The following is a 27,839-nucleotide window of genomic DNA, read 5'->3' as shown; positions in this document are numbered from 1 at the left end:
TTGACTTTGTTCAACAGTTAAAATATTTCAACTACAGATTTCCACATTATTCTTCCCAATTATCTTCGGGCGGAAAGTTAAACACGCACAGAATAAGAATGCCATACTAGTAACACGTTATTTTTAGGCAGTTCTATTCTGAATATGCTCCACATAGTAATCTAATTTTCACAGCCTCCAGAGGGACAAACAGGAAAAGCACGATCACTCCCTTTTTACACATGCATAGTGACAGGGTATCAAAATACACCGCCTATCATTCAACATACGACAGAACAACAACTATAGGTACAGACACCCTCTGTGCCAGAAGTGTTAAGAATTCAGACTTGAGTTTTCGATGGGTAATTACAGCATTACATAATACTCCTGGGGTATGGAAAAGCATACCGTAATCAAACACATTACTATTTCTGCAAAGAAATGTATGAATATTCACATCAAGTAGGATAAATAAAGACATAGCTGTTCAGGTCAAGTTTTGCTTCCAAATGAGTTATGAAACATTCTGCTGTCAGAATTTTTTTTTTTCTTTTGGAACTACAGATACGGGATTCCGGGCCTACACTGGGCAGCTTTCAGCTGGAATATTATTTTTCTCTACTGAAAAATATTTTCTTATATAGCAAACCCGCTTTAAATCTCAACGCTAAATCCCTGTTTGGAGAGATGGGTATGTGAAGTAAAACCTTACAAAGATCATCTCAGGGTTTTCTAGAAACCCAAAAGCATCATTTTAATCACAAAACCAGTCGCTTGCTTCCAGCAGCTGTATATAAATAAAATCAGTAAAAGCTAAGTGTGAGCAGCCAGAGAGGAGATAAAATTTATTGCTACTTAATTAGCAGCCTCTTCCTTGTTATCTCTGAAACCTTCCACATGGCATATCTGCAGATAGCTGTCTCCATCAGCCTCTTCCTTCAATTTCTCTCTTCTCTAAACTGAAGATCCCCACCTGGTTCCTTCAACCATTCCCTGTGTGACACTAGTCTCTAATGTCACCATGCTGGTCACTCTCTTCTGGAAATGCTCATTTGTCAATGTTCTTCTGAAGATGTCACACCCAGGATCAAACACTGCAGATGCTACCAGACCAGCTCATAGTCTGGTTATCTTTCTGGAACTGAACATTATCTTTACATCTGACAGCTTAAAACTATTCAACCTAAGAGCTAAATTACACTTTTGCAATTGGTGTAAACCCACAGGAAGAAAATTAACTCACTATTAAAGTTTATAGCCACTTTGTACCCAATAAGTATATTTTAAAAATACTAATTTCAGTAATAAACAGATGTAAATACAAGTGAGGCATCACAGGTTAAATGATAGCCTGAGAAGCCTCTTGCTTCACAAAATGAAAAGAAGGAAACCAGGTGGGATATAGATGAACCAAAATTAGCCATGAGTTGAAATTACTTAAACTGAGTGATGGATGCATGTTCTACCACTGTATGTATTTACATTTTCCGTGATAAAAAAAATTAAATAAAAAATAAATGAATTGAAATAATTAATTTAGAAAGCAGTGTTGGTGAGAAGATCTAGCAATGGGGACTCAGTGGGTGTGTAAACCAACACTACCTTTCCAAAGGGCAGCTCTGTGGTAGGGAACAAGACATCCTCTATGAGCCAGCAAACCTACTTCAAAGTATTTACCCTAAACTAACAGAATTATCAGACAACCGTATTCATCATAGCATAGTTTATAATGAAGAACCAAAACAACTTCAATGCCTAGCAATATCAGAGTAAACTAAACTATGACTCGCAGTGGAAGAGCACACATCCACTGAAAATAATGTCTATCTACATTTATAGTTTTGAAAACAGGCAAGGTGTGGACTGAAAGAATACAAAACAGCATATAATTTGATCCCATTAAATATGTACACTTTTACATATGTATATAAGCACAGAGATTTCTACAAACATGTTCACCAAAATGTTAACAATGGTTATCTCTGGGTAAAAGGATTTCTGTTGATTTCTACTTTCTCTATACTTTTATATACTCTACAATTTCCTATGAACAACTACCATTTTTACTAAGCTATTAGGAGGCAAGAAACTAACCACCTTGTTAAGTTACATTAAGAAATACTGTACAGTAGCTTCACTATATGTACACACATTAGAATAGATACAGCCAAGTATATGTCTGCCCTTTTATTTGGTTGGCTCTTTATCCCTATGAGTGTACTCCAGATACAACCAAGTGAGATGGTCTTTGCTAGGCCTCTCCAAGGGAGGATGTTTGATTCAGGCAGCCTAGTCATGGTTTCTAAAAGCACACCACTTTTCCTGCAACAACAACCTGTTAAGATTTTCCTGCACAGGAAAAACCAGTTGAGCAAAATGTCAGAGAAATTCAATAGAACTGAGGACTATCTATGTACTTTGTAAAAAATTTGTAAGACATTATCCAGCAATTTTTCCGATACTTTTATAACAGACATAAAGCTATATTATTTAGCTATATTAATAATTTTACACAGGAAGCTGGTTCATTGTGTTGATACATCCTTTAATCTTTTATGACAGTTCTACGATGGAAACAGTTACCTTTATAAACCTATTGTCTGTAATTAATCATCATTTTGGTCCCTGGGAATTAGGATTACAGAAAAAGAGCTTCACATGCTTATAATAAAAAATTTTAGGAGCAATGTCTCAATTCTTTTAAAAGTATATCTATGTTTCTCTCCTTAAATTGGTATTCGTTGAATATTAATGAAAATATAAAGTAAAATTACTTATTTCATTTATAATTGTAAGCAATAATCCATGGCATTAAAGGAATACAGAGCAATAGGTTAAGATGTTAAATATAAAGGTTAGGATATTATACATTAAAGGTTAGGATTACGATAAAACATGCAATTAGGAAAAAACAGGCTATTAATGCTCAGATCACAAATCCTTGTGTATTCCATGTTTAAGATATGGTCTATGGTTGTAAGATCTCAAATCTCCACATCAGAAACTATGTTTTAAGCATCACCTGTGAGACTGAAGCATCACCAAAAAAGTGGTTTGGGAGAGAATTTTAAGATCTCCTTCTCAGGGAACCTAGGATGCTTTTGCTGACAGTGACGATAAATGCAGTTCCAGAGAAACATAACCAATAGCTGTTCCACCACCAGAGTCTACCACTGAATATGTGGCTTGAATACAGTTTCCTAAAGCTTGTCCTCTGTTAAAAATTAAAAAAAAGTTCAACATGGAAAGTTTACCTTCCGTTAAGAAAAATGAAGCATGAGAGGACTTTCGTGCAAACGTGTGACCATAAGAACTTTCAGATTCTGAAATCTTGCCCTTTACTTTTTTCTGGGCATAGGTTTAATAAAATTACAGGAGAAAAACTGAAAGCATTGGTCAAAAAAATAAAAATATAAAAACCAGCAACCACCTCAAATTGAATCCATTAGGATGACTTTTCTAAAGAACAGTTTTCCAGTTTCTATTTTAACAGCAAAAGTAAGAGCCTACTTTTGCTTTGAGTGCAAAACCCATTTTTATAACTAAAAATTACAGTTATAAAATGGGAGTGTATTTCCTATTACAGGGAAGATAAAGTATCTAGTTCCACATCATCTTTGATCACCAGGTCCCATACTCAGGAGCAAACAAACTTCCAAGAGCTCCCTCCTAACTATTCTTATCCCATGCTCCAAACATTTTACACATCGGCTGTTTACGCCTACTTTTCAAAGGCTGAAAGTTCATCAAATTAACAGGCAAGCAAAAAACTGCCTCTAAGGGAGTCATTGAGTAGGTAAGGCTTCTGGGGTACCAGTAAATATTCTAATGCTTTGATTTGGGTATTACTTACATGCGTATGTCTCTTTGTGAAAATTTATCAAGCAATATATTATTTGTCTTCCTTTCCATATATACATTTTAATAAAAATTTACTTTTAAAAAACATTCTTACAATCAAAACAATCTACCCAATTTCGAATGCTAAAAGAGAACCAGAAAAATGACCACGAAAAATGAATCTGACCTGACAACAAACAGCAATGTGAAAAAGGAGAAAAACATGAGTATCTCCCTAGAATAGATACCAGATTTTACTGTGAGGGCCAACAGCCCATTTACACTCATTTCTCTCATGCTTACTTCTACATGAGATGGATTACGTGATACAATTATTGTAACACACAGAGGAATATGAGACCAAACGGCTGGGAGGCCGAGACGGGTGGATCACGAGGTCAGGAGATCAAGACCATCCTGGCTAACAAGGTGAAACCCCGTCTCTACTAAAAACTACAAAAAAAAAACTAGCCGGGCGAGGTGGCGGCACCTGTAGTCCCAGCTACCTGGGAGGCTGAAGCAGGAGAATGGCATGAACCCGGGAGGCGGAGCTTGCAGTGAGCTGAGATCCGGCCACAGCACTCCAGCCTGGGCGACAGAGCGAGACTCCGTCTCAAAAGAGAAGATGACATTTCACTGGCTAAAGAAGAACCTTTACCCAATCTAGCTACAGATCGCTAAACTATGAACACTGTGATAGGCAGAATTCAAAAATGTTCTGCCCCAAACTCTGGAACCTGTGACTAAAAATGAGATCTCACTCTTGTGACGTCATATTCTATGGCACACTTAACCGGAAGGCAGGGAAATTATTAAGGTGGACCTGATCTAGGTACACGAATCCAGAGTTTCTCCAGCTAAAAACGTAAGTCAAAAGTACTCAAAGCATACAAAGGACCTGCTACACCATTGCTGGTTTGAAGATGGAGTGGGGCACACGAAAAGAAACCAAGTTGGCCTCTAGAAGCAGGGTGTGGCCCCAGCTGACCGCCAGCAAGAAAACAGGAGCCTCAGTCCTATAGCCACAGGAACTGAACATGACCAGTAATGTGAGTGGGTTTCGAAGTGTATTTTTCCCTAGAACCTCTAGACATCTTATGGCCCAAACACTGGCCAATGTTACCACATATTTTCTTCGTATCTTTCACAGCAAGTTCTGGAAATTCAATAGGCACATGCAGCAATTGTGATAAAGAAAAAAGAATTACACAACATATTCATTCACTCAAACATGAAGTAGGTTCCCATTAGGTACCAGGGACCGTGCTGGGTGCAGGGAATGTAACAATGAATAAAGCAATCCTGTCTTTTGAAGTTCACAGACTTGGTGAAGACTGAAACTCAGCAAATGAATTGAAATTTGCCTGGCCCTAGGTGGTGTGGGGGAAGGGGGCTAGGAGACAGCATCACAGTTAAAGGGACCTGCAAACAAAAGGACAAAACCTGGTCTGGTGCATTGGTTCACGCCTGTAATTGCAGCACTCTGGGAGGCCGAGATGGGCAGCTTGCTTGAGTCCAGGAGTTTGAGACAAGCCTTAGCAACATGGCAAAACCAAAACCAAAACCAAAACTAGCCAGGTATGGCAGCACACACCTGTGACCCCAGCTACTTGGAAGGGTGAGGTGGGAGGACTGTATGAACCTGGGAGGTAGATGCTGCAGTGAGCTGTGATCACACCACTGCACCCCAGCCTAGGCAACGGAGGCAGAGACAAAGTCTTGTGGGTAAAGGGGGGAAACGGGGTGGGGGACAACACATTAGGTGAGGAGAAGGAAGCAAAAGAGTGGAACTACCATATGCCATGTGAAACCAGGAAGAGATTATACTGCAAAGGAAAACAAAGCTCAGATTATAAAGATCCCTGAATGCCACTGAATTTTTTTTTTTAAAAGGAAAGTGTAGGCAACAATCTGACAAACTGGAATTCTCGTACATTGTTGGTGGAAATGGAACATGGTTCAGCCACTGTGGAATAGAGTTTGGTGATTCCTTGAAAAGTGAAACACAGGATTGCCATATGACCCAGTAATGCAACTCCTAGTCACATACCAAAAAGAAGTGAAAACAGGTGCTCAAACACACACATGTTCACAGCAACACTATTCACAATAACCAAAAGGTGGAAACAACACAGATATCCATCAACAGATAAATGGATAAACAAACTGTTGCACATACATACAATGGAGTATTATTCAGTCATAAAAAGAAATGATGTACTGACACATACACAACCCAGACGAACCTCAAACATCACGCCAGGCAAAAGCAGCCAGACACAAAGTCTTATTCCTGCATATAAAATATTCAGAATACATAAATCCACAGAAGCAGAACACGGGTGGATGGTCATTAGGGGCTGCTTAATGTGCATGGGACTTCCTTTGGTGGGGGATGAAACTGTTCTGGAACTAGAGGTGGTGATCACACAGCATTCAATGTATTCAATGCCACTCAACTGTTCACTTTAAAATAGTTCATTTGATGCTGTGTGGCACCTAAGTAAAAAAAAAAAAAAAATACTTTAAAAAGAAAGAAGTTAATAAAAATGACCTGTAGAGGGAGAGGGCAAACAGGTTGGGGGAACAAGGGTATAAGCAGAGCTTCCGCGTATACATTCTGCTACAGTGTGACCTCAGAATCCTGTAAAGATGTTTACAATGGAAAGAAAGAAAGAAAGAAAGAAAGAGAGAGAGAGAGAGAGAGAGAGAGAAGAGAAAGAAGAGAAAGAAAGAAAGAAGAAAGAAAAGAAAGAAAGAAAGAAAGAAGAAAGAAAGAAAGAAAGAAAGAAATAAAAAGAAGCAAGAAAGAAGAAAAGAAAATAAATAACCGAAGAAGAAAAGCGAGAAGAAGAGAAGAACAAAGGGGAAGAGAGAATGAGGAAGGAAGGAAGGAAGCGGAAGTGGAAGGAGGAAGGAAGAGAGAGAAAAAGAAATAGAAGAGAGAAACATATATTGAATAGAAATATAAGAGAAAACAATTTAAAACAGTTGAGAGATACCATAGAAAGAGATATGACATCGCTTTCTCTTTTCTCTTCTTTCTCTTTTATCTCTTTACTTTTTCTCTTTCTCTTTTTTTAGCTTTCTGCTTTTCTTCTTCTCTTCTCTTCTTCTTCTTCTTCTTCAGAGGAGGAAGCCAGAAAACCAACCCGTATTCATTGTATTAAATACCAGGTTTAAAAAATAACTTGTCAAAACATGAAGAATGTTTCTTTGGGAAGTAACTTCAGATACTATATGTAAAATGTCTAACTGTTGGGGAAAAAAGCACAACTTGTCATTCATGTCAATGGTTTTTACAGCAATTCAGTATCAACCAAGTAAGTGCACTGAGTTCCTACAACAGGAAGCCAGGTTCTGACATATTCTCACACAATTCACATTCCTAGGCTGAGTCTCTAGAGCCAGAGGTAGTACAACAGGCCAAAGTTCACGGCTCACAAAGCTGGCCACCTGGGACTCTGTCATTAGTACTGTACTTTAAGAAACGTTATGTGCGCTGAAGAAATCAACTCAAATTAAGTGACCCAGCAAAATCAAAGAGGATTTTCCAACTTGTTTTCACTTTGATTTTGACGTTTCTAAGAAATCTGTCAAAAAAATTCTATAGTATCATCTTCCTTGTGAATTTTTTAAAGGATTTTTAGTTTCAAAAAGGTTTTATTTCACATATGATAAATACACGCAGTAGTTTTCATTTCGAGAGCCTTCAGTTGATAAGCACTGAAATATCTTAAAATTTTACGACTGCAAGACATCCACAAATCCTATATTAGCAGAAGTTAAATTTCAGAAGAAAAATACAGAAACTTCAAGAGCTTCGTGATTGTGTCTGGAGTATACAGGCAACATTCAATTTTTGTCAAGCACAAAGTTTAAATTAAGACTGCTGAGTCCTAGCTGGGGTTTGTTTTTGTTTTTTTTAACCCATATTTTTCCTCACAGTACCGACATACTAATTTCTCCAATTCCTGAGACATACCAAAATTGTTAAACATTGTTTTGTTATCACTGTATTATAAAGTTGGGTCTCACTCTAGATCCAGCAAGATATGACTGGTCTTATGGTATTTTCTTTTTTAACAAAGATAAGTAGTTGAACAAATCCCCTGTGTCAAGCAGGACTTATTCCGGGATGGCCATGATTAATATTAAAACAGGTCAACTGCTTAAAACATGCAAGATCTTTGGGTAAAATCTAGAAAGACCATGAGCTAGCATCACAGATGGATTTAGTTTGATTTCTGATTATGTGTAAAGAACAAAAGTTAGTTAAAAATGCTTCATCTTTAGGGTTTTCATATACCAACCAAGGTGCAAGCAGGAGGAAATCAATATTAACACTAATTTTTTAACCAGGAACTCTGACACCGAAATACACAATTCTGACTGCTAAAGAGCAGCATGTTACTATAGTAACAGGAGTTCTTAGTCTATATAATATAACAATATATACTTTTATTTTACTTCTAGCTATCTCCAAAGTATGTATAATACAAGAACTTATAAAAGATAGGGGAAAAAAATATATTAAAAAAAAAAAGCTGTAACTGCAAAGGATGGCAAAGATACCCGGAAATTAGAATCAGGTCTCCAGAAGGCTGACCTCCTTCAGCGCATGTGTGCAGTGGGAAGCACAGGCAGGGGAGAATGAGAGGGGAGTGTATGTATGAAACAGTCATCTGGAGCTTCCAAAACCCACACATCAGGAGAATGGGAAAGGGGGAATAAATCAGGGAGAACATTTTCAAGAAGGTAGAAGAATTGTGATTCTGTCTCACCATATCCCTCCACCACATCCAGGCAATTCTATTAGGCAAGGTGAAATTCATTTTTTCACATTCTCAGAAAGCCCTGGTCCATGGTCAAGCTGTCATCTCTTTCAATGCTCAAATTTTCAGAAAAGAAAATGCAAAGAATAAAAAAATAAAAAAGGGTTAGACTTAGGCAAATGGAAGAGGAAACCAGATTTGTAATATAAAGTAGAAACAGTATAACTAAAGTGAAATCCTTAAACAGAACATTTCAAATGTATTTCAAAATGCTACATTTTTATTTCTTTTATGATGGAATGGCAAAAAAAGGTAACTGAGTTGGCAATAAACAGACCAGAGACACACAGGCTATCACGAGACACCCTGGGAGAGGAGAATAGACCCTCCTTCATCACTGCAGCATACAATGGCAGAAACTTCCAAGGGACAAAAACAGATTATCAAAGAGTACATATACGTATCAGTAAGTAATGAAAGCCTGCCAGGCCAAGAAGCCAGAGCATGTACTCTTCAGGAGATAATAAAAAGAAACTTCTAAAAGGTAAGCCAGCTTGGTAAGGCCACACCAGCCGTGGGTGTAGATGGGAACACACTGATCAGGAATTAATACCTTGAGTGCCACCAGTCTAAGCCCCCAGATGCTCTTACAGGCACTCAACCCATTACAAGGCCCTCTGCAAGCATTTCTGGGTACAACAATCCTTACTCCTCCAAGCGAGACAGCTTGGCAGACATGTGTCAAATGAGAGCCATCCCTCCCCTGTGGAAAAGGGTGGGGGCTTCCCACAGCGAAACTGCTTGTACTCTGAAGCAGAACGTTAAAATAGCCCAGGGAGACAGTTCTTCCAGTTTCTAGGCACCACACTTTTCTATTTTCCACACATACATACACCACGCCCTGCATATCATTCATTCTCCGTGAGCCCCCACTGCCGGAGTTTCCATGCAAATTTTAATTTAACAATGCGGTTTTTTGTCCTTCCCATCCCCACCTACTCCCCCTCATGAATGTCCTTCCTCAGGCCACCCCCGGATAGGCCCACACTGCTGACTGCTTCTGTGGCATTTCAGCCCCACATTTATTCCTGTCTGCCAGGTACCATCTGTATCCAAATCTCAGTTCTATCCCAGCTGAAATCCCAAACACAAAAGGGATCATCCTGTCTAGTGACTTGAATAAATTTGATTGTCAATATTAAGTTCACTCTGGAGCATCGCCAAGAAAATATTCCTTCTCTGTTGAGTTTTTCTACTACTAAACCACCAATGATGGTACCTAATGCAATGGCAAGGGCTATGCTAGGTCAATATATTCATCAACAGGCCAAGAAACCTCAAAAAGTAAAAGAAATATGTAACATTTGTTGGGGATAGGTTCAGGAGGGAAGTGGGAGAGAAGATAAACTATGGAATTGGAAGACAAGGACAACCAAGGCAAGATAAAAAGGTCACAGAACAAGTAATAAGTAACGCCTTCTGTGTATTTCAGTTGAGAAAGGAGAAACACATTAGGGGTTCATTTGATCTGATAAATTAATGAGTACAATAGTTATGATTTATTAAGCAAGACACTGTGCTAAATACTTTACATACATTATCTCCTCTAATCCTTACAAAAACCTTGTGAGAGAGAGATTAACTCTGCTTTACAAATGAGCACCTGGAACACTGACAAGTGACTCAACTTGCCCAAGGTCACAGTCTCTGAAACGGCAGAGCCAGGATTTGAATCCAGCTCTGTGACTCATGACACTATGTCATAATGCCAATGCGCAACAGCAGATGGCTTTTAAAGCATATTTTCTGTGTGTGCATGTTTGTAATAAGGTATATCCATATGTGCTAATATGAAATGATCTCTAAGACACAATATAGGTGAAAAATATGCTGGGACTAGCCTCCAAGCTAACAGTATGCTAACCATTTGTATGTCAAAGGGTTGCAAGGAAAGACATATATAGTTGTACATGCATAAATTATCAGTGAACAAATACTCATGGAACTGGAAACAGTGACAGCCTCAAGCAGGGGGAACTAGGGGGCTGAGGATCAGAAAAGTAGAGACTTTCACTACTACATTTTGATATGGTATGAATTTAACCTACTCATTTTTTCATAAGAAATAAGCACTGCATAATAAAATGTAACCATAAAAACTAAAAAAAAACTGGAATGAAAGGTTACCTTAGCCTCCTAGTTTACCAAAGCCAACTAAAGAGGCTTATGAACAACAAAATACTTATTTTAATCAAGCATCCTTTTGAGATGTTTTCACCTGTTAAGAGTGCCTGTCAACAATGCTCATATCCTAAACATGAACCAAAGGCGCTTCCATGCACAACAAGGAAAAACCAGCTCCTGTGAACATGGGAGAAGAGTGTGCAAGTAGAAAATCTTAATACAGGTAGGGAAGGAAAAAAGGCCACTTCAAGGTAGTCAATGAATGGGGAGAGGAATGGGCAGAAGAAAGCCCCCTCCTGGCATGCCCTCAGGGAACAGCACACAGCCACAGAACAAAGTCAGGCTACATAAATGAGGAGGGAGGATGAAGGGGCAGAACCATCTAAAAGAAACAGGGAAAGGAAAAGGAATTCTTGCTCCCCAATTAGTCTGGAAAGCAGAAAGATAAAAACGAAAATCAAAACACAAGACGGCCAGTTTCATTTGTTGTAATTAAATGTGTATTATACTCAGTAATCAATACATGTTCCTTTGCTTGCCTTAAAAACTTTACTTTTAAAATTACTATAATCTTATATTTAAAATAGGATTAGAAATTGCTAGTAATGCTTATTAAGCAATCCCCTCATAGCCTTTTTTTTTTTTTTTGGAGACAGTCTCACTCTGTTGCCCAGGTTGGAATGCAGTGGTGCAGTCACGGCTCAACAGCAGACTTGACCTCTTGGGCTCAAGTGATTCTCCCACCTCAGAACCCCAAGTAGCTGGGACAACAGGTGCGCACCACCACACTCAGCTAAGTTTTTGTACATTGTGTAGAGACAGGGTCTTGCCATGTTGCCCAGGCTGGTCTCAAACTCCTGGCCTCAAGTGATCTGCCCACCTCAGCCTCTCAGAATGCTAGGATGATAGGCATGAGCCACTGTACCCAGATCCCCTTTTTCAAAGGTTTAAATAGTGTTTGCCCAAAAAAAGCAATTCTGGCTAGTTTAAGCAAAAAAGGGGGATACACTGGAAAACAAATACTGTAGACTTGAGGAGAAACTGAACATCCAAAACTCAGGATGGGCAAGAACCAGTTCCAGGCTGCAGTGATTTGTAGAGCTCCATAAAAAAGGGCCAAGAGATGACAGGGCAGAAAAACGGCCAGTGAGGCCCCTGCTATGTACATGTACCAGGGCATTCTCAGAAAGTGACACATTTCTGTGACCCAGACACTACCCAACTGTTGCCTACTACAGCATACATACATAATGCTCTAATTTACATTATAATGAATATACAGATCATACATCACTTAATGATGGGGATATGTTCTGAGAAATGCACTGTTAGGCAATTCTGTCATTGTGTGAACATCACAGACATCACTTAAACCTAGACGTTATGGCCTCCTACACACCTAGGTTACATGGTACAGCCTATTGCTCCCAGGTTATAAACCTGTGCAGCATGTTACTGTACTGAGCACAACAGGCAACTATAACACAAGTATTTATGTATCTAAATAAATCTGAACCAAGACAAGGTACCAAAAGCATACAGAATTATAATCTTTCAGGAACATTATATATGCAGTCTATCAGTGACCAAAATGTCATTACGTAGTACACGACTGTACTGAAAGTTTTCAATACAAAATGTATATTTAAATTTAAATTTACTCCTAATTTTCATTTACAACTTCATGCTTCAAATTTTTTATGCATTCTACCTACTATTAACTTGAATGTATGAATTGATTCTATATCAGAGTTGTGGGGAGAATTTGACACTGGAATCATAAAGATTAAACAGCACTAACCAGAAATCGATGGAACAAATGTGTTTATCAATCCATCTTTCAAAGGAGTTTTTTATTCTTATAATGAGCCTGTAACTTAAAATATGGCATGCCTTCTTCCAACAGATGAACAAAATAAGGCCCAAAACAATAATTTCAGTTCCCTTAAATAGGAAACAAACAAACAAAATCCCAGGTCCCCATTAATGCACTCTCAGTCTGAACCACTAAACAGCTTTAGTGCCATATTCCTCCTAAAATTCAGTAATAATACATTATGGTAAATAATTCTAATTGCTTTCACAATTTTTAAAAAGTTATAAATGCTTAATGTTTGAAAACTGAGAACATTCAGGAAAAAAAGAGAAATCCCCATAACAGAGATAAGCACATTAAGTAGGCTGGTCTATTTCTTAATCATACTCATTGCATCATATTATAAAACAGTAATTTCTTATCTGTATTATAATCTGCCACTTCCACACCTTTTCTACTTGCATGTGCATGCGTGACCCTATGTCAGAGAAAGCTGGTACTTGGAGACTCCCAGGAAGGGCTTGTCATGTATGGAGGGCGGCATAGGAGAGGACTAGGAACAAGGGCTCCAGAGACACGGGTGCATTCAAAGACCAGTTCCACCACTTATGAAGTTACTGATGTGAACTTCTCTGGACCTCAATTTCCTCATCTATAAAATCGGGTTGAAAGGATGTATGGTACTGCAAACTTGAAGGCCGTAGCACAATGAGGGATGCCAAGAAAAGCACTCCATAAAAACAAGCTAGTACACTCTACAAAGAGCTCTGTAACCTCATGTTTCACCTAATCTATTCTGAAATCCTTCCATGTCAATTAGAGCTACTTCCACAACATCCTTTGTAATACCAACATAGTAGTCTTCTCATGTACCACAACAACCACCGTGAAAGCCACCAGAAGTATTCAGGTCCTCACCATTTGTCAAGGTCACCTGCTGTTGACTAATACAGATAGGGATGCAGGACTCCAGCCAACCCAGCTTGCTCCCTAAAGTAAGGAAAAAGTCAGAGTGGGTTAGGACTCACTGGCTGATGTGGGACAATTCACAGGTCAAATGAGGTTTAGCTTTTTAAAAAACTTTTTGCTGCCAATAGGATCTATGATGAAATTCAGGTTTTTCACCCAAGAAAGAGCAACTTCTGAAGTAAAGCAATTGTGGGTTTAAAAGAAAACCTCTTAAGGCATCTCTACAGCTAACAAAATGCTAGATTATAATATTTTAATTGCCATGAAGTAGTCATCTATATAAAAGCATGACACAACTTACATTTCACGCTTGATTCCACAGAAAACAGCAAAGTTAGAGATGCTGATGGCCTCTGTCTTTCCAACTATAACATTCCATGATACAGATTTTAGTAATTTTCAAAATTCCAGAATTGATGAGCATCAACCAATCATATCAAGTTGCCACAAAAATGCACATAGCTACAATCTCACCTGTCATTAACTCTCATCCACTGAGCTGCTCTATCTCAACCACTTGCCTCTTTGTGTATGCTTTACCTCAGCTCTCAACAGTGCTTTATCCTGCCCATTTGATCTAGCTCTTTGCCGGCCGAGATCCAAGTCCGCATTTCCTACAGCTATGACAATTAAGACCCTAATTCAGAATGTAAAGGTCACGTGGCATGTCCTGGCTAAATACGAAGGTCTTGATGTTTGGTCCTTTGGCAAGAATCCTGTTCTGATCTGATCTAGGTGTTGGGTTCCTCACTCCTGTTGATCAGTGGCTTTCCACCTGAATCCTTCACTTCGTGTTTCCACATGCCAATCTGAGTCCCCAGATTCCAACATGGCTTGCCTATATGTATCCCTGCTAGGGTCCTACTTAAACTGATCTACCAGATGCTGAATCCCCTGTATGGCTTATCATCTGCACATCTGCGCTGTATTTTTTGATGTGTCTATGCCCTAATAAACTATAAGCTCTCTGAAGGAAGGAACTGTTATTGATGACTACACTGCTAACACAGCACTTTATTCACTGAAGCACTGGATGAATTAACTCCTGCTCACATACGTTGTTAAATTTTATTTTGACAAAAACTTGCATATATTTATTGTGTACATGTTTCGACACATATATATTGTGAAATGGCTAAACAGAGCTAATTATATGTATTACTTCACATACTTTTTGTGGTAGGAATACTTAAAATTTACCTTTAACAACTCAAGAATAAAACACATTATCATTCATTATAGTCACTATGTTGTACAACAGATCTCTAGAATTTATTCCTCCTAAATGAAATTTTGCATCCTTTGACCAACATCTCCCAAATCCCTCCCCACTTACACGCTCACTAATCCGCTCACACTCTGCAGTATGAGTACTTGTAATGGAAACTGCTGACGCTTCTCAAACTGCAAAGCAATTACATATAAATTTAAGGGGCACACTGCAACACTGCTTCCTATCATTTAGCACTTAACTATCTGTACCTCACTCCTGGTTTCAATTTCTTTCTTTTTGAAGTGCATCTTTTAGTAGTTCCAAGTACTAATCATCAACTATTGTTTTTTATCTACAATCTTTATTTCACTTACTTTTGAGACGGAGTCTCACTCTGTAGCCAGGCTGGAGCGCAATGGCGCAACCTCAGCTCACTGCAATCTCCGCCCACGGGGTTCAAAGAATTGTCCTGCTTCAGCCTTCCAAGTAGCTGGGACTACAGGTGCATGCCACCATGTCCAGCTAACGTTTGTATTTTTAGTAGAGATGGGGTTTCACCACATTGGCCAGGATGGTCTCGATCTCTTGCCCTTGTGATCTGCCCACCTTCCCGCCCAAAGTGCTGGGATTACAGGCATGAGCCACCATGCCCGGCCCATTTCACTTACTCTTGACTATCATAATACTTCATATGGACATGGAATTCTAGGTTGGTGGTGGATTTCCACCTCCAGCCTTTGATGATATTATTCAATCATCTTCTGCTATGAACAAAATGTCTGCCAGTCTAGACATCAACTTTCCTCAGGTTGCTTTCCTCTTCTTTTCTGAGGCTTCATCTAAAATATGTCTGGGTATGAATTTATTTTTTTTTTATCCTGTGTGGGGTTCACTACGGTTCTTGAAACTAAGAACTCAGGCAGAACTTGTACTGATTATGAAAAATTCTCAGCCATTCTTCCTTCTAATAGTGTCTCTCTTCTATTTCCTCTTTCTAGAAGCTCATAGAAGGTAATATGGGACTTTCTCATTCTAAAGTTCATGAATCGTAACCACCCATTTTCCATTTATTTATCCCTTATTACTGTATTACAAGCAATTTCCTCAGATCTCCTTTAAAATTCTATTGATTTTTCAATATAGTTTTTATCTTCAATTTTATCTACCTGGCTCTTTAACCTGTCCATTGAGGTTACTTTTTTAAAACTTAATGACCATGATTTTCATTTCTAGAAGTCCTACTGGGTTCTTTTCCAACTCCATGTTATTTTTCTAACCTGTGATGTTCTTTCATTATGATCTTACCCCTTTCACCTCTCATAATTTTAAGCAAGTAATCTCTTTCATATATTCTATCATCTCAAACTCCTGGAATACTATTCATCTGCTGACTCTCCTTCATGGTGATTCATTTCCTTGTGTGGCTGGGCAATTTTTGTATTGCAAGCTCATCTTTAGCATGACTTGTTTCTTCTGCAAGAGTCTTAGATTTTTAATTTGCTCTGCAGGTCAGTTTCATACTTACTTTTGAGGGCTCTATTCATTTCCATAGTTCTAGACCAGATTTTGTGCTAACTTGTCTCAGCTTGAAGGTTAGTTGCACTGTAAGAAACATTAAGTTTGAATCCACCCCAATTATTAGGTGCAGTCTTGGAGCTGAGATGCCCCTTTTTTATTCCTAATTATTACAACCCCAGGAGTACAGCAAGTTTCCTACACTTTCCCAAACCAGTAGGCAAAGTTTTTCTAAGTCTCTTTTCACAGATGGAAAAGTCCTTCAAGGTTTGATGCTAGAGAACCTTCACTCCACCTTCCAAGTTTAAGCAGACCCAAGGCCATGTCTCCTGCTCCTTCAGGAGACCCTCAAGACTAAGCCACTGCGGCTTGTATTCAGATCAGAAACCACCACAGGCCTTGAGCTCCTGCTTAATACCCGAGCTCTGAATTTTCTGTTCGTAGCTGCCACCTAGGGATTTCCTGGTCTTTCAAACTTCAGAAACGCTTGTTTGTTCTTGTTATATTTTGTCCACAGTTTCTGTGTGTTTATAGCAGGGTGGTGAAGGGAGTCCTCCACATTCAGCTTTGGGGACAATGTTGTTAGAAGTCTCCAGTAGTTACAACATATGAAACAGAAATGATCACTTCAGAGAATTGTGATAATTACTTACCATTCTGCCAAATGACAACTTTTTTCCCAGCCTCAATAATAGATTTCAAATTTGGAAAAAATATTCCCAAAGCATTTTAAGATCATTTTTGTCACTATGCATTTCAAATGCCTCCATAGTTCTCTTTCCTTGAGAATTTCAATAGAACAACATACTGGTTGACTCCATTTTCTCCCTACCCATTCATTCCATAATGAACTTCAATGTACTTTATACTCCTAGAACTCCAGTGAGATTAAGCTCAAAAAGATCACCATTACCCACATAATCAAATCCAAAAAACTCATTTATTTACCTCTCTGAGCAAGACTGACCATTCCAATTTTTCCATCCCAATACTACTGCAGTTCAAATATTATTTCTATATCATCACAACCATTCCCTAACTCATCTCCATCACTCTACTCTCTCCCCAGCCCCATCGCCCTGCTATTTATCCAGGTTATATCCCAGCCAGGGTAATATTACTATAATACCTCTCCAGTCATGTCAACTGTCCATACTCCCCACTCTACTACTGTAACTCATCACTCCCTAATACTACAGGAAGAGAAAAGATGAATAAAGCAGGATTCCTCTACACAAAAGAATAAATAACAACACCTAACACTTATTGGATACAGCTTACCTACAATCATATCAATCAGCCCTAGCAACAACTACAGCAAGCAGGTAGAATCATTACACAATTCTTCAGGGATAAGAAAAGTAGAGATTAAAGAAGATTAAGTAGCCAACCCAAGGATGCAAAGCTAGCAAGTGGTTAAGTTCGTTTTATTTTATGCCAAGCCCAGCCTCTTAAACAGAATGCTATATGGTCTCCACAAATATTTATACCAAAAGCCCAGACCCTCCTCTGGTTGCAAAACTCATGTATCCAAACAACTTAACAGCTCTGTCTGGATGCCTCAAAGATACCTTACATTAATAAATTCAAAACCAAAATAATGACCATGTTGCCCAAACAGAGGTGGTCCAAACTCAGTGAACGGTTATACTAGCCAACTAGTCATGCAAGCCAGAAACCTGGACATCACCTTTCATATTTTCTCATTCATCTTCCACATCCATCCTATGACCAAATCCTATGTATTTTTTGCCTCTTAAATTTCTCTCTAGTGCATCTACCTCTCTCCATCTCCAGCACCACCACCTAGCCCAAGCTGCTACTTTCTCTCACCTCAATTGTTGTTACAGCCCAACCCATCTACAGTCAGCCATTCATTCTGGTTTCTTCCAACCCATTCTCAATTTCGCAACAACAATAATGCTTTTTCCCCCCACTCAAGATGAGTTTAAAATACAGATCTGACCATTTCACAGATTTTGGACTCAGTACCAAAGCTTTACGTCAATCTTTATTTGAGGGTCTGAAGCAATAGGAATGCAAAGAGTGCTGACAGCTGGGTTTCAGCCACAAAGAGAAAGCAATTTCCAGTGAATCCAGAAGGATGCCAGCACAGACACAGAAGCAAACTAAGTGATAATGGCCAAGAGGACAGTACTCAGGAGCTTTTGAGCATGTGGCTCTAGTTATTCTCTAGGTAGAAGTGAATACTAAACTTTCCAAATGTAAAGAAATTCTCCTAGTTATACTGTGATACCCCAGGACTCCTCCAATAAAATCCTTTTTTACTTATGTAGTTCAGACTGAGTTTCTAGCTTGCAACCAGGAGTTTTAGCTAAGACAATCATTTTAGAAGAGCCAAGACAACACACTTAGAAAAAGGGAATATGCCTACAAGGCAAAAATTAAACAAATTCTACATAAAGTAAAAATACCTTTGGCCGGCAAATACATAAATATGCTTAATGTTTGTAAACTCATGTATCTCTTCCTTTTAAAGGTGTTACACAAAATGCTTTAGGGTAACAGCCATGTTTTCTTTTATGTTCTGCAAATCATTACAGCTTACTGTAAGAGTTGAATAAATGCTGAATAAAAAAATCAGAAGTAAAAGCATGACTATACAATAATATAAATCAACGTTGCATCCCAGGAAACTTGCTCTCTTTGGGAACAGTTTATACATGCACTCATGTTTAAAAACAAACAAACAAAAAAAAAAAACCTTTTTCTAGTGACACTCTGCCAACTGTTCTATTACCTGGTTTTGATTTCACATAGCTGGGTACTATAAATTCGCCTTGCTCTTAGACAGAAATTGTACATATTACCTAAGTATACTAAAAAGTGGTGTATCATGGAAAAAAAAAAAAAAAACTTGGCTGGGGAAACCATGGATTATATCCTATATAAACACTTTTTCTGTTGCCATCTGGTGGTTCGTGTACAAAAATCAACACTGACATCCATTGTACAAAAGGGCTTGGTCATACTGTATCAAAATCTCTTTCCTTCTTTTTGCATTTCACCTAACGCCTAAAGAGAAGGTAAAATTGACCTTCACTTTGAAAACAGGCTCACAAACACACAAAATAAATTAAGGATCACACAACAGAGAGAGACCCACAAACGCTACCCGCTGTGGAGATGAGTGCCCTTAGTTAAGTATGATAGGTTGTACATTTGTGATACAAAATCCCTCCTTATTCCGAATCTGAAATATATTCTAACTAGCCTGCTTGGGTTGCTAAAATTCCTGCTACCAACTATTCCTAATAAAGGCAACTACCAGAGTTCCCCAAGTATCCATATTCTTCCCCAAATCACCATAGTCATTACGTGGTTATTTCCCTACATTTTTTTTCTTATTAAAAAGATGATTCATCATTGTAAAATTAAGTTTACATACTTGAGAGCTTCCAACCCTCTCAAGGTAAAGAATTAGGTCTAGAATACAGTGGAGAGTTCTAGAAGGGAGAAAAGGCAACCAAACATTGCACAAAGGCTAATTCTACGTAACAATATGGGCCCCAGGGTCTAGCCCATTCTTTGAACCCACGACTCTAAAGCCTAGCCTTATCCGTTAAAAAAACCATTTATATTTGAAAATAAACCAAAGCCAAAAACACTGCAGAAACTATAGTCTTAGCCCATGGTCATCAAGCTAATCTCCAAAAAGCAGAAATAGATTTACTTGACTGACATATCTGTTTTCAAGAAATTGGACTATTTAATTGATAGCTATTATCTTCACTAGACATTGTCTGTATATCAATAGAGTGCCAGTTAAGCCTGTTCAAGTGAAAAATTATTGTTAATTTTAAAGACCCTTTGTTTTACTAAAAGCCCCTAATGAAGACAATTAAACCAACATAACATTAGGTTAAGCACAGAAACAGACAACATCTACTAATCTCTTTAATTATTGATGGTCACTGTACAGTAAACATAAACGTTCTCATCCATCACTATTTTCTCTTACCTTTTTAAATTTCCCACTGCATTAATTACCTCCAGATTTCTATTAGTCCTGGCCCTTCTTCTAGCCATGTAGATAAATAAGCATCTCACATTTTAAGAAAATTTATTTCTCCAAATTTCAGGCTTATCCTGATAAATTATGGCACTAATTTGTTTTATAGAACCTGAAATTTTGAACATGAACCATTTTTAGGCTAGAGTAAATATATCATGTGTTAGACGGCAGCACCTAAGAAGAAATATTACATTGCATCTTCGTTGTCTTCAACATTGTAAATACTCTGAGAAAAGTAAAATGAAGAAAATTAGGTTCTAAGCTAAGACACATGGAGTTACAGAATCCCCAGACAGGAGACACATGCAGAGTCTAGTAAAGGGCAGAAAGGATGACAACATACAGAAGATCAGAGAAACAGAGCAGAACAATTTTGAACATCTAGTCTAACCCCTCCTTTTATAGGTGAGAAAATAGACTCACAGAGACTAATAGACTTGCTCATATTGCAAGGTAGTTACAGAATGAACTATAAACCAGGCCTACTGACACTTAGCCCAATGTCTTTTCCATTTACCATTTCCATGTTTCTAGGAAAGCTTTATAAAAAATGCTTTCATTCCCACAGTACCCACAGGAGATTGGGACCAGGCTGGTGGAATGAGTTTCTGGCTTTTGAGCTTTCTGTCAGGAGGCCAACCACCTAAATACTAGAATTGTACATACATCAACAAGGGTTTCCTAAAGCAATGCTCCCATAATAATCATGATGTTTGTATCTGGATTTAGTGGCAACACTGTTTATAGAATGAAACTCTAGGAGTAATAACCTCTCCAGAACAGATCTCAGGTACAGGATCAATAACTGGCAGGTAGGTATCCAACTGTGACAGACTTTTGCATTTCAGGGATTCACTGAAAAACTTGTAACTTATTTCTATGTGCTACCATAGGATGGCAGGAGGTGCCATATTTGCTGTCCCAACTGACAAAATATGTCCTCCCTCAGGACTATGGATATGAACGTTTATGCCCTTTTTTTAAAACAGAAGTGTACATACTTAGGGGGAAATTTAAGATAACGCCTTACAGAAATGAAGTCAAAATAAAATTTTAGAAACTATGCAAACTAAAATGCTCGGTTACTTGATTAAATGGTTACCAGGAGTATTTAACCAAATTGGTTACCAGGAGTATTTAATCAAATACCAAAACATAAACAGCTTTCTTTTGTAAATAACCCTTTTCTTTATACTACACCTTTCAATGTGGTTTTCATTCCCCACTTTGAGCTTAATTCAACTTTCATGCATTTGGACCTGAAGGTCTACTCTCATAACTACCGCTTTCTTTACTTCTTACAGAAATTTAAGGCATGACCTAATCAGAATCCTCACTTTGTGTCCATTCCATTCTCTGGTTTCAGTCAGCTAACATTCTGATCTCTGGGCCACCACAAGGCCGGCAGGCAGAAAGACACTACATGCCAGACACCTCTGCCACCTTAGACACCAAATCCTATGTATCCCAATACAAGCAACACAGGGGCTCTGAGGATGGAAATAACATAAAGGCAACTCGTACGGAGAATTAAACTACACAGTCTTACTTAATATCACTTAATTACCCACTTAACTTGCAGCCTTCCACATTGTTTTACCTCAATATTTGAGGGCCCAGGAAACTTCCGGTTAGGTATAAACCCCAGTATATAGCCTAAACCTAACTATTTACATAAAATGTGTGCTAAGGCAAACTAATAAAGGATCAGTACCTTTCAAACTCCACCTCCTTATTTAAAGGACTCAAACTCATATACTTGAGTGCAGATAAAAGAATTTTCCAAATGTTCCTCAAAGAAATGGTTGGTACACTCCCAGTAGTCCATTCTGGGGTGGTCTAATCTCTGCCAACAGACCACCATAACCCATGAAGCTGGAATTCATGTTATGTTGTGAAAGAAAAATTGGGGGTAGGGGAACACATCAAAATGTGACGGTCACTTTCTTAGAGGAGACGGATGGGTAGAAGGGGTTACATACATTCCTCATCTCTATTGTCCAAATTATGTAACATTTATTTTGCAATCATAATTGTAAATAAGGTGAATCTAAAACTTGAGGTCAGATTACTTAATACTGTATTTAGAAAATGTCAACCACCGTCTTTCCCTTTGGTAAGATCTGATTGCTGCCCGTTTTTCCCTCTCCTTATAAAGGCAGAGGCTACATGGGAAACACTCCAGCCCCACGGGTTATGAACTCAAGTTATGTTCAGACTCTGGATCAGACTTTTCATTCTGGCACCACCACTCCTAGTCCTGGGACCTCAGGCAAGTTAGTTAACATCTGAGTGCCTCAGTTTTCTCATACGTAAGATGAGAACAAAAATGCTGTCTACCTCTCAGGAGCTGTTGTGAAGAACCAATGAGCACTGAGTGCTTGGCACGCAAAAGTTCAATACAGGACAGCTACAGGTGGCCACGCAGACTGCATAGAGGGTAGTAACTGCTTATTGTTGGATTTAGAAGACAGTAACCAACCAAGAGACCAGTTGTCTGTTAAATGCCCAGTGGCCTAATAAAATTTAAGTATCTGAGCACTCACCAAGCAAACACTCTTTATTAAAACGATACTCAAGTAAGGGAGTCCAGAACTCAAGTTCCAGCTGAAACTCAAATTACAAAGGTGTAAAGGGAGGGTTAGGAGGAGGGGAAGCAAAGTACTTCTGGATTAATGGAAAGCAACATGGGCCCAAAAGGAAGCGAGATTTGTAGTGAACTCAACACTCCAGCAAACAAGTGGCAGAAAAGTCTAAGTAGTAGACCCTGTCCAAGGCTGGGAATTGGCCTGAGAAAAGTGACCCAGACCACAGAAAATCAGGCTAAGGGTGACAGAGAAATTGAGTGAGATTATGGGACTAACCAACATAATCATTTAAAAAAAAAAAAAGTAACACAAACATACAAGAATCACTTGTGGAGTTTTTAAACGCATGCTTCTGAGAACCAGCAGGTCTGAGGTGGAGCCCAGATGACTATATTTTAAATTTTCACCAGTGATTCCAATGTACACCTCAGGCAGCACAAAGTAGGGGCTCAACAGTTTCAGTAGGACTAAACAATACGTAAGTGAAAAGTTGGTGCACTCTGTTGAGTTTGAGATCATGAACCTGGAACAGGTATAAGTGAACGCAGGCCCAAGGTCCATAAAAGTCGCTGGAATTGTTGGGGGAGGACAATAAGCCCAGGAAGGCATGAAAGTGAAATCAAGTCACGTGGTCTCACGTAAACGCATCAGAGCAGTGGTTCTCAAACTTGGCTAAACATGAGAATCACCTGGAGGGAGGAGGTTGTGTCTCAGCATCCTGATGCACAGATCAAACCTCAAGTTCATTACAACCAATTCTAGGAGTGGCATCCAGGCATCAGTACGGTTTAAAGCTCCAGGTGATTCCAATGTGCAACCAAGTTGGAGAAACACTGGGCTAGAGGGGTTCCAGGAAGTCGGCAGGTGTCTGGAATGGGGGAAAACACAAGGTAATAAGTGAGTAGTTCTCGAACTCCAATGTGCATTGGAATCACATGGAAAGCAAATGTGGCTCATGGAAGAGTAGGTTCTCTACAGTTTCATCAAATTCCCCAGGTGATTCTAACACATACCAAAGCTTGAGAACCACAGGTCCAAGTGGAGATAATTTCAAATGAGAAACTGAGGACTACGAACAGCCCCATGGCAGAAATTGACAACAACAGTCCTATCCTCTCCAGGCCTGAGGAATGCAAGCTGAATCTAGGAGATCTACTGAACACTGCCAGAATTAGTAAGCCTGTAAAGGGTTCAGCAGTAAAGCTAAAGGCACCACGGACTTCACACATATGATTGCTTATACGTCTTTAGCCTCAGAAGTCATCCTTCCAAACCACTCACAGCTGGCTCCTCGGTGGATGGCATAAAGAAAAGCATGTGTTGCCACCTGCCTTCCAGAATTAAAGACTTCGCTTTTTAGGAATCTGGGGAAGTCACAAGCAATTAAACACACACCAACAAGCAGAGCATACAACTCAGAAATTCTCATCACCACATAGAAAGAAGAAACTCCAAGGCATATTAAAGTTACATTTGGAAGACTTGAACCTGGCGGTTCACATCATGATCAGTCACATAGAGGGTCTGTAACTTAGGTTATACAAATGTAACTTTTACTGATCAATGTTGCACATGTTTTTTCTCAAGATACATGACCTAGCCTACCTACATGAGGTGCAGAGAAAGTACGCATGGCTTCACCTAGCTACAATGTAATCATATGGTACTTAGGAGGCGTTCCAACGTAGTGGTAACTATTCCATTTAGAATGTTACATTTTATCCAGTAAGATTCAAGAGAATGCATTCCTGTGCCTATGACCAACTCATCATCCCATCAGATATCTCTTATAACAGCACCAGAATTTTCATTTTCAAGATACATGAGCTTTTGTCAAATGGTGACATCTCCTCTGTAATATGAATTTTCAATATGATATAAAAAATGATGGATATATTACACATTTCACAGAGCACAGAGAACAGAAACCCATCAATGAATTTAAAATTTGCAACAACCTATTTGAAATTTTACACTAAAAGATCTGTACACTTTCATAAACCATATAAATGTAAAACAGGTACCAATGTTTTTACTGCCAAAAAGGAATAAAATATTCCTCCCCAACAAAGTTTGGTTGTTGCCTTAATATATTTTTTAAACGTATTTTCATTAACATTTCAGTTGTAAAACTGCAATGCTTTACACAGCCTTCAAACTGCAACTGATGAAAACTTGAAATCAATGTAATGTACTTCAAAACAAAGCTACTGGCAGATTTTTCCCCCACCATTTCAGTCTGGGCATGAATCTTTAAATGTATGAACGTACGGGTCTTACTGCAAAATGCAAGTCACTGTTTGAAAAAAGAAAACTTAATAAACACCATTTTTATTTTAAAGGTCGTGCTAAGAAGTGATTTAGATTTCTGCACGTGAACCTGGTTTCTCTGACAATCTCCAGATCCCACTGTACAAAATGACTTAATAAATGCTTTTCTTCCAGAGTAAGTTATTAAGCAAAAAGCACAAATAAGTGAAATGAAAATGTTCCAAGTAATGGAGGAGTTAAATTAACCAGAAATACGGCAATTTGTTTTCATGTAGTAAAACGTAAGAGGGAGCATTTATGAAAGCTGGAGGGGGGTGGAGGGGCACAATTCAGATAACGTTACATAAGCATTAACCAAAAAAAAGTATGAGTTAGTTGTTAAACTATTGGATAGTTTTGAGCTCAGACCTTTAAAATGTTATTACACTTAAGTCATGTTACTAGACATAAATCATCTTCACAGGACACAGAACACAGCTAATTTGAGTTTACTGCTCTCATCTTCCTCAATCTCAGAATACCAAGTTCCTTACCATGATAGTTGTATTCCAAGTTACAGCTAACGAACAAAGTTAATTTTCCTAAAACTACCATCAGCAAAACCGGTTCACTAATGTGCTCTGAAGACTTCAGCAAAGGACGTATTAAAATGGTTATTTCTGGGTTGAGGGGGGTGATTTGGTTTTAAGACCAGCACACTTCAAAAGAAAAGGATGCTAGCTGGCAGGGGTATGTTACGTGTTTCGGGGCGGCGGGGCGGGGGGGGGACGTGTGGAGGGAAGCCCAGATTTGGAAGGGAAAGCTCGTTTCACAAGAGATCCCATCTCTCTTTTCAAAAGGTCATTTCGATTCAGCAGATCCTCTTTCTCTATTTCAGAGCTCACCACTGTATTCTAAACAGAAGCCAACAGAGGGAGAAAAACAAAGCCAAGTGCAAAAGCTGTGGGCACTGAAAGTTTTGCTCCACCGGCCGCGCAGCACCCATTTGGGGTCGGGCATCGGGACGTGGGGGAGTCAGGAGCCGGCGGGGCCTGGGGAGAGGACGGGGCCCTGGGGAGGGGCTGGAAAACGCTTTTCGCGGCGACTGGCACTTGGTATTTGCAGTCTTGTGGATGTCACTCACCGGGAACCAGACCCTGCGGTGCAAAGACTCAGGTACAGACCGGCCCCTTTTTCATCCGTGCAATGGGAAGCGGACTCGGGCATCCTTTTAGGGAGCTGAGGAATGGGTCTCAACTTAAAAATTTTTGTTTGTGCTACTATGATGTAAAAAAATGAAATAAAACGCAAAGCAGCAGACGGGGTGCAGGCTCTAAGGGGCTCAAATTCCCTCTCCTCCGAGTCCAGCGTGGAGAAGCCCCTGGGCTCCCTGCAGCCCCAGCGAGGCGCATCCGACCCGGGCCGGGCGGTGTGGGGACCCCGGACACTCTCGCTACTCAAGTTCGCGCCTATGCGCCCCGAGGCTGCGCCCCCGGCCCGCGACCCCGCGCGCACCTACCTTGCGCCAGCGCCCGGAGCAAGTGCAGCTGCAGCGCCAGCAGCGCCCACCAGCCGCGGCGGCCCGGCCCCAACTTTGCCGCCCGCCGCCCGCCGCACCGCCCCGCGCCCGCCGTGTCCCCACTGGGGGTCTCGGGCGCAGCGCTGGGTCCCGAGGGCTCGGGGCCGGGGCGCGGCGCCGGCGAGGGGCGGGCGCCGCCGGGCGGGGATCCCTGCGGCCGCCCGGGGCCCGCGCGCTCAGGGGGCTCCGCGCCGCCGCCGCCACCGGCCGCCAAGGGCCGGGCGCCCCGGGCCATGCCGAGCAGCCGCCACCCCGAGCGCCGCGCCAGCCGGACGGGCGGGCAGGACGGGCTGGACGGCTCCGAGCGGGCGCGGCCACTCCGCGGGCGGCGCGGCGCACCCCGGCCCGAGGTGAGCGGCCGCCCGGCGCTGAGGGGCGGCGTCCCGGGTCCCCGCGTGAGGGGCGCGGCGCGGGCCGGGGGCGAGCCGGGAGAGAAGTTGTCAGCGGGGGAAATTGGCGTCCGGCGCTCACGCAGTCCCGAGCCCGCCGCGGCCGGGGTGCCGGGCCCCGCCGCGCTCGCTCCGAGGGGTCCGGCGGACGCTGAGAAGCCGTCGCCACCGCCGCCCCCGCCCGGCGCTGAGGAGAAAGTGCGCCCGCCCGCGCGTCGCGCTCGCCCGCGGCCGCCGCTCCCCATTCACAGCCCGGCCGCACGCGCCGCCCGCGCCCGCCGCCCGCCTTTGATTGGCCGAGGGAGGCGGCGCCCGCTCCCGGGGCCCGCCCCCCAGGCCTTCGCTTGTTTTCAAAGTCGCGGCGCCCGCCCGCCTACAATTTCTTGCCTGCTCCGGCGCCCGGCTCGGGCGGCTTCCCGCGCCGGCTGCGCCCCCTAGGGACCCGTAGCGGGGACTGCAGGCGGCGCCGTCTCGGCACGCGCTCCTCGGGCGGGCTCGCGGGCCGGGCGTGCGCGCGCGGGCGGGCGGGGGTGGTGCCTCCTCGCCCGGCCCCGCGGCGGTGCGGGCGCCCTGGTGGGGAGGGCTCAGGTGCAGCAGGACGCGCAGATCGTGCGGGAGACCCGGGCAGAGGGCGGAGGGGGGCGCGCTGCGGGAGGCGCCCTGCTCCCACCTGCGAGCTCAGTGTTGGGGGTGACGCGCCAAG

General features: G+C 41.0%; 1 protein-coding gene across 1 annotated transcript in view; it reads right to left on the bottom strand.

Annotated features, from left to right (window-relative positions):
- SDK1 (sidekick cell adhesion molecule 1) overlaps positions 1-27,337 on the bottom strand; it is a 982,307-nt gene extending 954,970 nt beyond the window's left edge. Inside the window, exon 1 of the mRNA XM_030933228.1 lies at positions 26,688-27,337. Coding sequence (XP_030789088.1) covers positions 26,688-26,982 — 295 coding nt within the window. The 5' untranslated portion in view covers positions 26,983-27,337. The remainder of the gene's footprint in view (positions 1-26,687) is intronic.
- Positions 27,338-27,839: the final 502 nt, after the last annotated feature.

This window comes from Rhinopithecus roxellana, chromosome 6 (assembly GCF_007565055.1).
Source record: "Rhinopithecus roxellana isolate Shanxi Qingling chromosome 6, ASM756505v1, whole genome shotgun sequence".
In the NCBI taxonomy this organism is placed as follows: Eukaryota; Metazoa; Chordata; class Mammalia; order Primates; family Cercopithecidae; genus Rhinopithecus; species Rhinopithecus roxellana.
Note: the sequence above shows the minus strand (reverse complement) of the source record. Positions and strands in the feature narration are given on the sequence as shown.